General features: G+C 52.9%; 1 protein-coding gene across 5 annotated transcripts in view; it reads right to left on the reverse strand.

Annotated features, from left to right (window-relative positions):
- EHBP1L1 (EH domain binding protein 1 like 1) overlaps positions 1-17,150 on the reverse strand; it is a 59,198-nt gene that overhangs the window by 16,737 nt on the left and 25,311 nt on the right. For 2 of the 5 annotated variants that reach the window (XM_061606588.1, XM_061606584.1), the window contains exons 7-11: positions 15,098-15,133; positions 13,293-13,406; positions 9,582-9,888; positions 2,864-4,574; positions 1,236-1,405 (exon numbers count right to left, since the gene is read on the reverse strand). In XM_061606588.1, coding sequence (XP_061462572.1) covers positions 1,236-1,405; positions 2,864-4,574; positions 9,582-9,888; positions 13,293-13,406; positions 15,098-15,133 — 2,338 coding nt within the window. The remainder of the gene's footprint in view (positions 1-1,235; positions 1,406-2,863; positions 4,575-9,581; positions 9,889-13,292; positions 13,407-15,097; positions 15,134-17,150) is intronic. The other 3 variants (XM_061606587.1, XM_061606585.1, XM_061606589.1) reach the window with 3 other exon arrangements.

The following is a 17,150-nucleotide window of genomic DNA, read 5'->3' on the forward strand; positions in this document are numbered from 1 at the left end:
GGCCAGGAACGATGGGAGTTATAGTCACACACACAAAAATATTTATTAATCCATTGACCATTACGTGGGAGTTGTAGTCCAATATCATCTGGACTATACTGGCTACCCCTGCACTACTTACAGGCTTCAACTGGGATACGTGCAGGATCACTCTTCCCCCACAGGAGCACGCCCGTGCATTAAGATGATTAACAAAGGCTCTCTTCTGAATCCCAAATCTGTGCCTGGCTGAGAGGAGGGAGAACAGGGCCTTTGGCAGAACTCCACACTGCCAGTGACCCCCGAGGGGCTGTGGGGTACAAACAGCTCTGCTCCAGGACTACAGGTCCCGAGACCAGCTGCTTGGCAGGCTCCCAGACCCCTCTGACCTCCTGCAGGGCTACAGGAGCAGAGGAGGGAGTGAGCCAGGCAGAAGCTTCAGGGCCTCTGGCCAAGTGCAGGTAGCTGCATGTCAGGCTACTTGGGGGGAGGAGGGAAGTGCATGTAAGCACCTGCCTGGATCAGGGCCTGGCTGGGAGGCAAGCAGGGCCCGAGCCTCCCAGTCTGGGCTGCTTTAACGCTGAAGCAACATCTCCCTTCCTAGCTTCTGATCAGGGAAATGGACACCTGATCAGACCTAGGCTCTGAACGACAGTCTGACTTCTCAGCAGAGAGCCGATGAGGAAGACCCTTCTCTGCCTCCGACCCCAGAAAGCTGCTGCCAGTCAGTGTAGATAATACTGGTCGAGATGAACACAGAGCCTGACCAGCTATTAGGCAGATGCCCATTCGTCCCCACATTTCCTGTAGCGTCCCATTTTAGAAAAGGCAGCTTCACTGAGCTGTCTGAAAAACGCAAATGCATATAAATTCAACGGGGGAAGAGGTGGAGGCGTGTGGCATGGTTGGCATGCAGAAGGTCCCAAGTTCAATCCCAGCATGTGCAGCCAGGTAGGAATGGAGAAGACTCCTGCCGGAAATTTCCGTAGAGCCACAGCCAGCCAGTGTAGGCCACACTGAGCCCAGTATAAGGCAGGCAGCATCCGAGGGACCCACCTATTCATTACAGAGGAGATCATAAATCAAGCCAACGTTCTTCAACTAGTTTAAGAAGCACGGACAGCATGATGGCCCTTTGGGTCTGCCTTCAGTACAGCCCCCTTCCCTGTCACAGTTAAGCAGCCGCCGCCACCACAGGCTCCCCTCGGAACAGGGAGCTCCTCTGCAACAGGAGTGCTGCACAGACCCCAACTCACATCTTCTCTGGGTGGAAGTGATGCAGGATGGCGCAGAAAGCCAGCCCGTTGCGCCAAGACGTGGTGAAGTTGGTGATGCGGACGCCCCGGTAGCCTGCCGTCACTTCCTGACACCACTCCAGCAAGGACTGGCTGCAACTCACGAGGGCCGGGCTGCTGGGGGAGTCAACCTGGGCAGGGGGTAGAAGCTGGTCATGGGTCTGGCCGAGGGGACGCGCGCAGGTGTGTCCCTGCCGAGCCCCCCCCCCCCACTGCAGAACTCTCTAGATCGGCTGTGGGGAATCTGCGGCCCTCTGGATGTCGCTGGGCGACAGCTCGCAGTGTCACCTGGGACCGTTGGCCACGGTGACTGGGGCTGATGCGAGCTGCAGCCTAAGAACGACTGGAGGGCACCAGGCCACGGAAGGCAGCAGTGAAGTCTGAATACCTCTTCACTGCCAGGCCCAGCCTCCAAGAGGTCTTCTGTATCTTTAAAAGCTGTGAAGGGGGAAGGGAGAATTCCACCTTGTGGTTTTTCCCATTACAGCGTTGCAAGAACACCTGCACTTGGCCGACTTTCTCGTCTCCTAAAGATACAGGATCAGTCTCTGGCCAGGAACCTGGCAACCCTACTTCCCACACATGAGCTAAGACTATTACTGGACTGTTATGGTCTGCCAGGGATGCCCTGATTGTTGGCCCGGCTTTAGCTTCTGCTGAGTCGGCACTGATGCCAAAAAAACCCTCATGCAACTCCATTCCACATAACATCTGGGTGTTCCCACATTGATGTGCCAGGTAAAACCTGTTTGCCCCAGCCTTTGGGCGTGCTGGGCATTTTAAAAAAAGAATTCTATGGTTTTTGCTGCCTCTCATCATTCCTGTTGCTCTTTTCTGCTCTCATATCCGTTTATGACATGATGTTAACAATGCTTTATCGTTATACACTGCTACGTGTGCATCACTGCGCTGATAGCGGCTCTGCGCTTTTGGAACATGCAAATATATACGGGGAAGGGCCGTCGCTCAGTGGCAGAACATCTGCTTTGCATGCAGAAGGTCCAACGTTCAATCCCCAGTGGCATCTTCAGGTAGGGCTGGGAGAAACTCCTGCCTGAAACCCTGAAGAGCCGCTGCCAGTCAGTGTAGGCAATACTAAGCTAGATGCACCAAAGCTCTGACTAACAAAGAAAGATCCCCAAACCTGCCCCACAGTGAGCGTGAAAGCTACTCCTTTACCTGCCTCTCCAGCATGCTATGATGGCTTGGAGGGGGAGGGCCCTCCGCTCTGCACTGAATTTTCTCCCCCAGGGTGAAAAAGAGAAGCCCTCAACTGTGCCTCTTTCCTCTGTCTCAACATGACCCTTCCCGGCTCTAAATCCCATGCCCAAGTTCACTGAAAAAGTTCAGAGCTCACCACTCCTGAACCAAACACACTGAAAAGGAATGAGCCTCTGGAGCCCCCAAGTTTCTTGAGAAACGTTGCCCACTAGTTCCAAACTCGACCCTCCCGCCATTGCCACCACGACCCTGGCGCTCATGCGCACAACAGGGAGGACCTGCCAACCCGGGCACATTTAGCCGTACATGGAGAAGCAGGGAGGGGGTTGTCGACGTTGAGGAGGACGGAGTGGGGCTGCCTCCTGTACCTGGGCTTCGCCTTGAGCACCAAAATCTGGGCCTGTGGGCACCAGCGCTTCCTGGCTGGGCCTGGCTTTCTTCGCCTTGAGGGTGTGGGGAGCTGGGAGAGGAAGGTCAGGATCCTGAGGCGATGAGGGGCTGGGGGGGTAGGGAGTTGCCGCCGAGACTGGCACTCGCTCCCTGTTCCTCGGGAGTAAGTGACCCCTGGCAACAGGGCCCCCCTCTGTGCTGGATGCCTCTTCTCCTCCGGCACCTCCACTGTCTGATGGACTGTGGATCTCCGGCTCCTCTTGGCCCAACCTTGCCCCTTCTACGCTGGGGACACTGCTCCCAGGAGAAACCAGGCCCAAAGCCTCACTCTTCCTGTCCTCAGCCTGCTTGTGTGACTTTGCCACTGCAGCCTCCAGAACACTTTCCAGAAGTTCCTCTCTGCCGCCTTCCTCTCCCTCCCCTGCCGCGACATCTTCCACTTGAGGAGCTTCCTCCTCTGGGGTGGCCCCTGCCGAAGCTCTCCTCTCGTTCACATCCCTTCTGCCGCCTGTCTCTCCTTCCTCCGGTTCCCACCGGGCGGCTACCGGTGGACTTTGCTGGCTGCTCCCAGCGGCTGCTGTTTCGTCCTCCCTCTCATGGCTGGGCAGGGCAGCGAGGAGAGGGGCGGGCCCCTCTGCCATGCCCACCCCTGGCACCTCTTCCCTGCCCTCCCTTGCAGGAGATGGTGATGGCTCTGGTGGGGTTTGAAGGCCGCTGCCACCCTCAATGCCCTTCTCCACAAGTAGCTGTACCTGCTGCAGGGGGGATTCCGGGGAAAGGCCTGTTGGTGGGATGGGGCCTTCAGGCACCTCCGATCCTTGGCAACTGTCCACCTCGGTCCCGCTCCCTGTGCAACTTTCCTCCTGTTGAGGAGGGGTTTCTAGAGGAGCCCCCTCCATGGAAGCAGCTGCAGAAGCCTCCCAGCTGCCTTCAGCCTCCATCCGCTCAATCTCCGGTTCAACTGTCAGCTCCGGAGGGAGGGTTTCTCCTGTCGCACAGCCCAGCTTGGCGTCAGAAACCCACCCCTTGACCGCGATCTGCTCCTCCTCCTCCTCCACTCCATCCCCTGCTAGGTCAACCAGAGGAAGCTCGGGCCCCGGGCCCTCTCCAAGAGGCCACACCACCCCTCCCCAAGCTGCCCCACGTTCAGTCTCTGCAGGGTCCACCACAGCGCTGCCGCCACTAAGCAACTCAGGAGCAACTTCTGCCGTTGCTCGACCTCCTGCTACGCCAGTGGCTGGTCCTGCAAACTCCCTTGCCCCGGAGGATGGCCCCACAACCGGAGACAAAGCCAGGAAGGCCGCGTGTGAAGATGGCCCTGAGGAACGGCCTTCACTGGCGATTAGGACGGGTTCGTGTTCGATGAGGGCTGGGTCTTCAACAAAATACATCGCCACAGAACCACAGCCTGATCTTTCCCTGGCTGGGCTCTCCGGGGCAACAGGCCCAGCAGGGGGACGACCAGAGCCGTCCTCCGCAGGCAAGGCCACCTCTGCCATGGGACTCGGGGGCTCTGGGGACGGCAGCGCCTTCTCCAGCCTGCGCTTCCGGACAGGGGGGGCCTCAGGTGCAAAGGGAGGCAAGAGGGGGATATCTGTGAGCCCAGGAGGTCCCTCGAGGGGTCTCTTCTTCTCGCTCTGCGGCACAGGGAAAGGGCTCTCCTCTCGGGGTCTCCAGACGTCGGCGGGCCTGGAAGCAGGAGAGAAGGAGAAGCCCTGAGAACTGGACCCCCAAAGAACAGCCCGCCTTCTCCAGCCAACGAAAAGTGCAAACAGCTTCCTGGGAGGGCTTTGGGACAGAGCCGTAACCCAGGCACAGCCTGCTCTATTCTGTTTTCCTGCCGGAGTTTCACCCTGGGATCCTTGCTCTCCATCTCTGCTCCAGTCCGCTCGACCCCATGTTTGCATGCCAAGAGACAAACAAAAACCCCAAACTACCATGCTGCCTTGGGGGATAGCACAACCCTGCTCCATTTGTGCAGGCTGGCGGAAGCAAGCAATGGCGAAGGGGCAGCCACAGAGCAAAGATCTAGAGAGAAGCGGGTGGGACAGGAGTGGAGTCGAGAAACCTTCCTCTCGATTGCAGGGACGGGGAACCTGTGGCCCTCTAGTTGTTGCTGGACTACAACTGCCATCAACCCTTGGGCAGTGGCCACACCTGTTTTGTTCTGGATGGAATTAATTATTGCCAAGACAGGGAACCTGCAACCCTCCAGATCTTGCCCAACGCCTGTTTCCTTCAGCCCCAGTCTGCATGGCAAATGGTTTGGGGGGGAGGGGAGTTAGAGTCCTCCTTGGACACCTGAAGGGCCAGAGGTTTCCCATCCATGATTCCAAACACATTCCTTATTCTGCAGAACAGACCCCATAAAGCCACTGTTCTTCAACCGTGGGTCCCCAGATGTTGCTGGACTACAACTCTCATCAACCCTAGCCAGCTTAGCCAATGGCCGAGGACGATGGGAGTTGTAGTCCAACAACACCACCTGAGGACCCACAGTTGAAGAACAGTGCAGTGTAAGCTCTACCTACTAGGAATGGCAGGTTCTTTCACCGATGACCCCAGGCCCCATAGCAAGACTTGGACCACCTCCTGGCAGTGCTTGATTTATGGAAGGAACTTTCCCCCTCTTCCATTAGCTTTCAAAAAATGACGAGGGAGGGGCATGATTTCACTAAAATTGGGGTTAGTCAGGGGGACTTGTGGACGTCATTATGGAGCCCACCCCTCCTCCCTCAACCATACTTTGAGCACTGATCCATGCAAAGCTGTGAGACCTTTGCTAACGTCAAAACACCAGAAGGTGCCTTAGATCAACACAGGCCGGTGGTCCCATTTGGCTCAGTAGTGTTTACACTGACTGGCCGTGGCTCTCCAGGATTTCAGGCAAGGGTCTCTCCCCGCCCTCCCTGGACATGCCAGAAACGGACCGTGGTACCTTTCCGCACGCAAAGCAGATGCTCTGCTACTGAGCTATGGCCCGTTCCCTTCCATGGCAAGACATTCTGGCACACGTCAGAATTTATATAATTTGCATGCAGAAGGTCCCAGGTTCAATCCCCGGTAGCATCTCCAGGTAGGGCTGTGCATGTCCCCTGTTTGAACTCTTCAAGTACATGTAAGGTTGTCACACAGAGGAAGGCCAGGATCCCTTCTCGATCGTCCCAGAGTGCAGGACACGGAATAATGGACTCAAGTTGCAGGAAGCCAGATTTTGATTGGACATCAGGAAAAACTTTCTGTTAGAGAAGTACAACTATGGAACCAATGACCTAGAGAGGTGGTGGGCTCTCTAACACTGGAAGCGTTCAAGAGGCAGCACGTCAGCTTTGATTTGGATTCCTGCATTCAGCAGGGTTTCACCCTTCTGGACAGCAAAGCCAGGCAAGTAGCAACAGCACCCCAAAGCGCTCATGCCTGCCCCACAGGACAATGACCAGGCTTTGCAAATTTTACAGGTGCAAGAGGGCATCCCGACTTTCAAGTACATGAAAGGTTGTCACATAGAGGAGGGCCAGGATCTCTTCTCGATCGTCCCAGAGTGCAGGACACGGAATAATGGACTCAAGTTGCAGGAAGCCAGATTTCAACTGGACATCAGGAAAAACCTCCTAACTGTTAGAGCCATACAACAATGGAACCAATGACCTAGAGAGGTAGTGGGCTCTCCGACACTGGAGGCCTTCAAGAGGCAGCTGGACAGCCATCTGTCGGGAATGCTTTGATTTGGATTCCTGCATTGAGCAGGGGGTTGGACTTGATGGCCTTAAAAGGCCCCTTCCAATTCTACTATTCGATAGATTCTATGAAAACCTGGAGAGCCGCTGCCAGTCAGTGTAGACTATACTGAGCTAGATGGGTCTGACTCAGTATCAGACGGCTTCCTGTGCTCCTGTCATTAAACACAGGTTTTTTACATATTTATTTTATATATTTATCAACGGCTACTAGCCACAATGGCTATCTACTCCCTCCAGTATCAACGGCAGTACGTCTCTGAACACCAGTCGCTGGGAGACAACAGTCAGAGAGGGGCCACTGCGCTCACGCCCTGCTCGTGGGCTCCCCCATTGGCACATCCGATTGGGAGCCGTGAGAAACCGGACGCTGGCACCAGACAGCCCCTTGGTCCAATCCAGCAGGGCCATTGACACGTTCGCTATAGGCACGCCTATAGAACTTCCTGCCTCAAAGGGAGCCAAAGCAACTTACTGCCCTCTTGCACAACAATCCAGAAGTCTTCGGACTTTCTTGCTGACGTTTCAAAGCAGGCAGCCTTCACTGTAAGAAGGGGTCGAAGGAAAGGACAACTTCCCCACTGCAACTCACCCCCCAAATAGAGATGTGAAGGCCCATAAACAAACGGGGGGGGGTGGAATTGGGAAATCCCCCCCCAACTTTTCCCACCGACTCCCTGTTTTTTTCCAATTTTACAGTGGGAAAAAAAACACAGAAAATTTCAGGAAAAAACTAGGGGAAAGAAAGGGTCCCCCCCCATTTTCCCAGGTTTATTTCCAGGTCTTCACATCTCTTCCCCCGCAACCTACCTCTCTGCTGCTACAAGAAGGGGAAGCAGCCCTTTGCCAAGTTCTTGCCAACAGAACAAAGCAAACAATTCAGATTTTCCCTTGTAAGGCCATGCGCAGGGGGCACCTGGGTAAAGATACCCGTGGTGGAAGTGGTTTGAGCAAACGGGCGAAGCCGTGCACTGGGTGTGTGTGTTGCAGGATATCACTGCAGCATACTGGCCAACTGAAACATAAAAAGATCCCTGCTGGCAGGGCCGGCACCAGGCATGCCGGGGCCCTTAGGCACCAGTCTGCCCGGGGCCCCAGCGCGCACACGCATGCCCCATCTACCTGTCTTTTGCGTCTGCGTGAGCAGGGCTGCCATTAACCAAGATGGCGGCTGAGGTTTCCCTAAGGGGCTGAAGCCTCTGCCGCCATCTTGGTTGATGGCACGCACGTGGGCTACGTGCACGCATCCCTGCCGTCAACCAAGATGGCGGCAGGGGCATCAGCCCCTTAGGGAAACCTCAGCCGCCATCTTGGTTAATGGGAGCCCTGCACAAAGACAGGAGAGACAGGCAGGTGGAGCCAGCAAACAGGCAGGTGTCACGGAAGCTTCCTCCCTGCACAGATTGCGGAAGGGGAGCGCTACTCCTCCGCCACCCTATCGAGGGGCCCCACAGGGGCCTCTGTCACCCCAGGGGCCCTCGACCAGGGCCCGACCTGGCTGCCCTTTCACGCCAGCCCTGCCTGCTGAATCAGGCCAGTGGTCCAACTAGTCCAGCATCCCGTTCTCCACAGCAGCCAAGCAGATGCTCATGGGAATGCTTATACAATTATTACTATTAATTATTAGATGTATTAATTGCTTGATACCCGAAGGTTCCCAAGCAATGTACACAGTATTAAAACAAAAAAAACCCTCTAAAAAACCCTAACAATAAACAACACAATAGCAACAGCACCCGCCTGCAGCCACAAAAGCAGGACGTGAGCCCAGCAGCATCTCCCTGGCTCAGGAACCCCTGGCCGTTGCAGATCCATCGTGATCAGCGGCCATCGACAGCCTTACCCTCCGCAAATTTGTCCAGCTAGAAGCCTCTGCAAAGCCTGCAAGCAGGACCTGAACACAAGAGCACTATCCTCCTTTGCGATTCCCAGCAACTGGAAAGGAAATTGCTTTCCTGACATCCCCTCTCAACCTGGGCAAAGGAATTTAGATGAGCCAGGCTCATTTTAAAAAAGGCCAGTGTGTGGGAGGGGGGGAGGGGGAATATGCACTTGCTATGGGGCAGGAAAGCGTCCCCACCCCCACCCTTCTGAACAGCTTCACCAGTTCCCCTCTAGGCCTCTCACTTCCCATTCCTCCTGTGAGCAAACTTCTCTTTTCTCCTCTGCGGGTGGAACAGCCTTGGAGGATGAGGTAGGAAGGAGAGAAGCTCTATCTGGCCAGCCCCCTCTTTCTCCCCTGCCCCCCCACATCCCTTCTCCTACCCCCAAAGAAAGGAGAAGCAACACCTGTAGCTGTCTGTCTGGCTTTGCTGTGTTGCCGCCACCAGCATTCAAGCCCACCCCAAATAAACAGAGGCGCCGTCCTCAGAGGACAAAGCGGAGGGGGAGAGGGAAAGAGATCCTGCTCTCCCCACTTGGGGGGGGGCAGGGAGGGGAGAGAGAAAAGGAGAGAGGAGCCCAGGGCCAAAACAGACGTGATGTCAAATGAAGTGGGTTGTATCCAGCTAGGTTCTGATCAAGTGTCAGCCCGCTGAAATGAATAAACCTAAGTTAGTCGTGCCTATTAACTTCAGTAGGTCTACTCTGAGCAGGAGTAGCACTGGATGCAACCCAGCTTTTCACAGAAGTTGCAGCAGGAAGTAGAGGAGCAGGGTTGGGGCACAGTGCATAAGGGTGGGGATGCGGAAGGAGGATTTAAGCCTACCCTCCATTCTGCAGTCCCATCGAAAATCACCCTACCCCACCCCAGCCCCTCAAAGGAAGTTTCCATGAGTGACCGCTGTGCGAAGAGAGAGAAAAACAAAGCAAGCAGGGATCCTAAATGCAATCCTGCATTTAACGGCAAGCCCTTTTGACCCCTTTGCTCAGACCCAGCCAGATCCTCCTCCTTTCCAGTTCAGGAATGGGACCCAGGGGTCCAGGCTTCCCCCAACTCCCCAGACAAAGCAGCACTCACCGAACTTCCACGTCGTTCAGCGGCGCCGTCCGTCCCTGTGGCAGTTCGGCTTGTTTCTCTTCCTTCTCCTTTTCCGCCCCGGCTTGTGCCAACTCCGCAAAAGTCCCTGCAGCTGGGTTCCAGGTGCCCGGGCCTCCTCCTGGCAATACAGCACTTGCCCCTCCGTGCCCCACACGCCCAGCACACTCTGCGCCACTTACTGCAAAGGGGGCCGCCCCGGAGATGGCCGCAGAAAGAAGGGTGTCCGGGGCCACAGTGCTGCCCCTGTTAACGGCATCCGCTGTTCGCTTGGGAACGTCAGCAACAACTACGGGGCAACAGAGAAAAGTTCAGGTGGTGGCAGGGTTCGGCGAGTCTGTCGGTTCTGGTTTCTCATTGTCCCCATCTGCATCCGCTTGTGTTTTGTTTTTTAAAAAAACTCATGAGTCTTTTAGTGCTAATTTTGCCAAACATACCTATCTTTGTACACGATATTGCCCAACAGGGGCGTCACTAGCGGGGTGGGAGGGTGCGGGCCGCACCCGGGTGACACCCTGAGGGGGGTGACACCCAGAGCTGCCCCGCCCCGCCCCACGCCGTTGCCCAGCAAAGGACCTGAGAAGCGCTCCAGGTCGGCGCAGCTAGCTCCTCCTCGGAGGCGGGCAGGCGAGACGGAAAGCAGGCGCCCGCTTGCCGGCGGTGAAGCCGGGACGGGCCTTCCACCGCCAGCCTGGAGTGCGGGAGGGCGCGCGTGCCGGAGGTCTGCACCCCCCCGCACTCCCGCTAGTGACGCCGCTGTTGCCCAATGCAGGGGTTCCTAAGCTGTGGTCTGCGGAGCACCAGTGGTCCGCAAGCTTCATTCTAGGGGTCCACACCATGGCTGCATTATTCATGCAATTGTGTTTTTGTTGCTTCTTTCACTTCTCATATTGCATTTTATTGTATTACAACTAGAATTCTATGGAATGCAAATTGTAATACGTTGAAATATAAGAAATAAAAGAAGCAACACAAACAATTAAAACGTCATACAGCACCTAGCACAGTTCCCTAAAACTGCTGCATCAGGAAGAAAAATAATTAAGTGGCCCACCAACACCATCAGCAATGACAGTTTGGGAACTATTGGTCTAATATACACATTTTTTGCAAAGCCATTTCCCCCAATATGATGCATGTTTGTTATGTTATTTTCACTAATGCATAATCATACACAAGCGTCACCCTAGCTTATGCATTTCTGTACACATCGCTTGACTGGAGAACTACGCTGCAGAATTCAGCGAAGTGCAAATTTCGAAGGATGGCTGAGATTCAGTTCGTATATTGTTTCGGAAAGTGTGCATTAGGTAGATTTGCCCTTAAACGCAAACTGAATTGAATTTCTCCTCCATCCCCGGCTAAAAGAAGACAAGGATATATGAAGAAGCAAGTACAGCCCGCAAAGGGCCGGCTGTACTGATTTCATGGATGTTAATGGGTGACCACAGAAAGTGGCACGGGAGAGGAAGTGGAGAAAGTTGCTGGGAATCGAGAACAGGAGAGTGATCTTGCACTCAGGTCTTGCCAGTGGCCTTCCCACGGGGGCATCTGGCTGGCCACTGTGAGAAAAGGATGCCGGACTTGGTGGCCACAGCCTGATGCACCAGCTCGGCTCATCTTGTGTTCTTAACAGTATTCCACATCTCGTGCGTTTCTGCTTTCATGTTTACAAAGGCACTTGAAAAAGTACGCCTTGCACTGCCTGGGCAAAGTTTGGTGACATCTCAGAAACCACAAGAGATTCTGAGTTGGATTCTCAGAAACCATTGGATATTTTTTTAAAGCAACATATGAGGTCCCCACTGTCTTCAATTTTTGCAAAATTGAAATTAATTCTGTGATACGCACGCAGATTTGCTTAATTTGCACGAACTGGAAATGGCTAAAATGCACAGCTACCCATCCATCTACCCTACCCATCTTGGTCTGAATTTCCTGTTCCCCAAACATGCTAACTATTTGGAGAATCTGTCTATTCCTAAGTATCGGGATGTATTCTCCAGAGCCAGGCTTAATTGTCTCCCTTCCACTCTCTTGGAAGGGTGATACCAAGGTACCCCTTATGCGGACCGACTGTGTCTTTGTGATGACTAAGTTGAAACACTGACTCACATCTTTTTTGTATGTAATTTTTATAGGGAGGATCACAATAGACTACTCGGCTCAATTATGAGGAACTTTCCTGGCAGGCCATCGGTCTGGTTTTTGAAATATTTCCTAGCTGATTTTAATAAGTCAGTGGCTAAGTTCCTCTTCTCTGCCCAAAGGAGTCGTAAGAGGATTCTTCTCTTTTAACTGCTATTTCTTTTATTTATTTATTTATTAAATTTATTAGTTGCCCATCTGGCTGGCAATCCAGCCACTCTGGGCGACGTACAAAATTAAAAACATATAGTTACATTAAAATATTAAAATCTCAACCAATAATAATAAAACCTAACCCTTTCCCAAGGACACTTTTATGTTGTACTTTTATATTTCTGTATCTTAACTATTCTGACGTTTTATAGACTATTTTATTTGAATGGGTCTGTGACCGTATATTAATAAATAAGCACAGCTTTCTTCATGAAGCCTTTGCGTTACTCTAGTGCGGGAGAATGCTGTTCCAGGAGGAGCCACTGCTTTGCACGTGGAAGGTCCCAGGTTCAACCCCCACCGTCACCGCTTCAGAGCAGTCCGTTTCCAGCAGGGCCAGTAACCAACGCTAGGTCAGATGGGCAAACAGCCTGACCTGGTCTAAGGCAGCTTCCTATGACCACCGGACCAGACATCACTCCTGCAGAGGGGCCAAGGCTCACTGGCGGAGCAGACACTTTGCAGGCTTTCCGTTCTGGCCTTCCCACACCTCGCTTGATGAAGGACTCTGGTGATCGCTCCCTTTCCTACAAATGAATCACCTATTTCACCCTCCTCCCAAGTCCGTAAGCAGGTTATCGATGATGTACCCTGACTCAACCTCACATTAGTTTCCAGAAAGCAGAGAGAGAGAGGAGGAAAGGGTTCGGAAGAGGGCAACAAGGATGATCAGGAGACTTGAAACAAAGCCCTGTGAGGAGAGACTGAAAGAACTGGGCACTTGAGAAGACTGAGGGGAAATAGTATAGTCCAGCCCTCTTCAAGTCCTTGAAACGTCATCACACAGAGGAGGGCCGGGATCGCTTCTCAATCATCCCAGAGCGCAGGACACGGAATCAGATTTCGACTGAAATCAGGAAAAACTTCCTAACTGTTCAAGTGGTACAACAATGGAACCAATGCCTTGGGAGGTGGTGGGCTCTCTGACACTGGAGGCCTTCAAGAGGCAGCTGGACAGCCACCTGTCGGGAATGTTTTAACTTGGATTCCTGCATTGAGCAGGGGGGGACTTGATGGCCTTAGAGGCCCCTTCCAACTCCACGATTCTATGATTCTATGAATTCCCAGAACCTCCAGCTGTAAGGTTCTCAGAGAGCAAGACAAGGAACGCATTAAGAATAGTGGAGGCCTTTTGCTCACCTAGTCCAATTCTGGCTGCACTGACCACCAGCAGCTCTCTAGGGTCTCAGGCAAAGAAAGGCCTCTCCTATGACCTGCTACCAGGCCCTTTTCCAACTGGGATGTGACCTACTCCTCTCCTCTGCCCAGCTGCCCCCCCCGGTAGAACTGGGTATTCCAACCCTTGGCACCAGTCGCCAACCTTCAACTCACCTTCCTTCCTGAAGGTCCTGGGAGGAGCAGAGGTCCCCGATGCACCTTGGCTTGTGCTCTGAGCAGACGCATCCTCCTCTTCCTCCGCCAGAGTGTTGAGATCCCGCGAAGTGTCTGGATTAAGAAGGAAGAAAGTCCACGGAGAAAAGGAGAACAGAAGAGGAAGAGGAAGGAAGAGAGGGTGAGTTTTGATGCTGGAACCTACAGTCATCACACGAATCTGAGCGGTGGGAGATTCAGGGCAGGCAAAAGGACATCTTCCTCCACACAGCAGCACATACTTTGACTGTGGAATTTGCTGCCAGAAGATGTGGCGGCGGCAGCAGCAGCCAACACAGACAGATTTAAAAGGGGATTAGACCCAATTCATGGAGGATAAAGGCATCAACGGCTACCGGCCACCATGGCAATGTTCTACCTCCGGGATGCCAGTTGCTGGGAAGAGACTTGCAGTGGAGCTCATGCCCTCCTTGTGGGCTTCCCACGGGGGCATCTGGTCAGCCACTGTGGGAAACAGGGTGCTGTGGACTACGTGGGCCTCTGACCTGATCCACCATCTTCCTTCTCATTCTTAATTTGCTGCCTGTGCGGAATGCCAAATGCTACCAGAGTGGCCCCAAAGCCTCTTGATCCCTTTGTAGAATCGCCAGAGTTCATAATGACGTTGGCAGCCATTTAGTCTCTCCACGCACAGACACCCCCGTGCGCAGGAAATCCAGAACTAGAGGGTAACTATACTTATCCTGTGAAGCCAGTGGCTGAACTCTTTCGTGCCCCTTCCCAACTGAAAGGAAGTCACAGTACATGCACTATCCCCAGAACTGCTCCTTACCATCTACCTCTCCTCTCCCATTTTCTCCCCTTCCTCTCCCACTGACATCACTTGGACCAGGGGTCGCCAGCCATTTTAGGCCCATGAGCGCATTTGGATTTCGGTGTGCGTGCTGTGTGCACGCGTCCCTCTGCTCACTCCTCTTCAGCTTACCTGGATCAGCCCCACCCCCCTCGCCCTGAGGCTGAGACTTTGCTTTTCCAAAGGATCTGGGTACAAGTCAGATTCTGCAGAGCTAGCCTGAGCCCTGAAAAGCCCATAGAGCTGAAAAAGGAAGTGGAAGAGAGCGTCACACTTCCAACTTCAGCTCTATGTCCTTTTCAAGGGAGAAAAAGGCAACCACCCTCGCCAATCTCATGACCATAGGGGCAGTGAATGGGAATGCTAAGAGGCTTCATCGGCACCACAGAATCATAGAATAGTAGAGTTGGAAGGGGCCTATAAGGCCATCAAGTCCAACCCCCTGCTCAATGCAGGAATCCAAATCAAAGCATTCCCAACCGATGGCTGTCCAGCTGCCTCTTGAAGACAAGTGTGCCATGTCACCCATGTGCATTATGTTTGGCAATCCCCAATTTAGACAGCAAGCACACACACACACACAGACACACACACACACAATATACAGGACCTCCCCTATTGCAACAATACATTACACCAGCCTCCCCCAACCTGGTGCATTTTTAGACGTCTTGGACCACAACTCCCAGTAGCTGTTGGGAATTGTAGTCCAAGACATCTAAAAGGACATCAGGTTGGGGAAGACAGTATGACACAATCACATCCCTCCTGCGCTAATCAACCCAGAATTAGCAGCCACAGCCATGAACACAAGTCTGAATTCCCACTGGACCCACAAATATGCATTGGGGAATGGTGGTGGTTTAGTCGCAGAGGCTGGGCTCCAGCCAGAGTGCGGAAATGGGGTTTCAAAGGTGCTAAGCAAACCTTGGGCACGTGCCTCTATGCCTACCTGTGAAATAGTCCACCAAGACGTTTTGGAGGAATCCTGAACAGATGGGACAGACAGACAGAGAAAAGAGAAAGTAACTAAAGACAGGAACAAATATGAAATCGCTGGCGGAGGTGTTGGGGGAGGCAGGGGGAGGGAGTGATGATTCGGCAGATACTGGGAGGGGGAACAAGGCAAAAATGAATGAATGAATGAATGAATGAATAAATACGGGTATGCTTAGTCAATGGTGCTTCCAGCCACACAGGGAAGATGCTAGGCCTCTAGAGAAAAAGCAAAGAGAATTCAGAAAGCCAAGGGATCTTTGATGGGGACAGGTTTGGAAATGCTATAAATTGTGCTGCACGAGAGTAGGAACAGATACAAAGCACAGGGGATCAGGACTCAGAGAATGTCACCGGAAGACAGGAAGCTGCCTTATACCAAGTCAGACAGCTTGTCCCTCTAGCTCAGTATGATCTACTCTGACTGACAGTGGATCTCTGGAGAAGGATCTCTCTCTCTCCCCCCCCCTCCATCACTACCTGCTCCCAGATCCTTTTTTAAACTGGAAGTGCTGGGGTCTGAATGCGAGACCTTCTGCATATGCTCCACCGCTGAACAGTCCCCTGCCCACTACAGTGCTCTTTTAAAACAAAACAAAACCAGCATGTTTCTAGCCCTTTTGGCTTCGAAAGTTTGAAACTTGTGAGCAATGTCTGACAAAACTTCAGGAGCAAGGAGGAAGACCAAGTAAGATTTTCAGGGAGGGGCTTCAGTAATCCCATGTTTAGCTTCTTTGACCGCCCCCCCCGCCTCCAAATACAAACAGCGGAATAATCAATTATGCAAACTGCAGCTTTTGGGGCTGCAGATTCCTGACCTGCTGAGGGAAGAGGAAGGAAAAGCATCCCCAGCACAACCACCACAGAAAGCAGAGGAAATTGAGACTGCTCATCCCTCCTCTGCTAGTCCACTTGGAAAAAAAGATTTTCCCCCAACTGAGTTTACATGTTTTCTCTCCTTCACAGCCAGCATGGAAATGCAAGCAACTAAACTCTTAGCGGGCTAGTAAAAAAAAATTGCGGGCTAGTAACTTTTATGAGATTTTTTAGTAGGGTGCGCTAAACAACAATTTAATGTTCCATGAATGAGCCCCAGATTTATGCACTTCCCACCTTCCTTCCCTCCCTCCTCCTCTGGCATGGCCATGAGGAGATCAGAAGCTTCCTCTTCTCCTTTTAAACTAACCAAAATTCCCTGTTACATAGGTCTGAAGTTGGAGAAACTGTGGTTAGTTTAAACTCTGGTTAGTGAACAAGCCAGGATCATAAACCACAGGTTTGATCCCGACATTTGAACTAATCATAAAGTTCCCCCAAGTACAGATGTGATGGGGCAGTGATTAGTTCAACGAAGAAAAATATTCCAATCTCTCCCGCATGATTACGAGAGAGGAGGGGAGGGGGAAGGGGAACATATAAGCCCAAGGCTCGTGTATGTAACACTAAACCAGGGATGGGAAACCCATTGCCCTCCAGATTTCAAAGAATCATAGCGTTGGAAGGAGCCTATAAGGCCATCAAGCCCAACCCCCTGCTCAACGCAAGAATCCAAGTTAAAGCATCCTCAACAGGTGGCTGTCCAGCAGCCTCTTGAAGGCCTCCAGTGTTGGAGAGCCCACCACCTCCCTAGGGAATTGGTACTATTGTTGTACCGCTCTAACAGTTAGGAAGTGTTTAGCCGAAACCTGACTTCCTGTCGCTGGACTCCAGTTTCCATCAGCCCCAGCCAACAAGGACAATAGCCAGAGAGGTCGGCGATAAACCATTGGTTCAACGGTACGGCCATCTCCCACATTTATTTGTTTATATGTTGCCTTTCTACCCAACAACAGGAGCAGTTAACACAACAACATACAACCAGAATGAAAAGAGTAAAACCTAAACCAGAGCGGGGGTGGGCGGGCGTCCAGGCTTCCAGATGGTGCTAGATGGCAACTCCCATCATCCCTGCCCATTGGCCATGCCGGCTGGGGCCGATAGGAGTTGGCGTCCAGCGATTCAAACTATGC

Source organism: Rhineura floridana, chromosome 22, assembly GCF_030035675.1.
Source record: "Rhineura floridana isolate rRhiFlo1 chromosome 22, rRhiFlo1.hap2, whole genome shotgun sequence".
NCBI classification, from domain to species: Eukaryota; Metazoa; Chordata; class Lepidosauria; order Squamata; family Rhineuridae; genus Rhineura; species Rhineura floridana.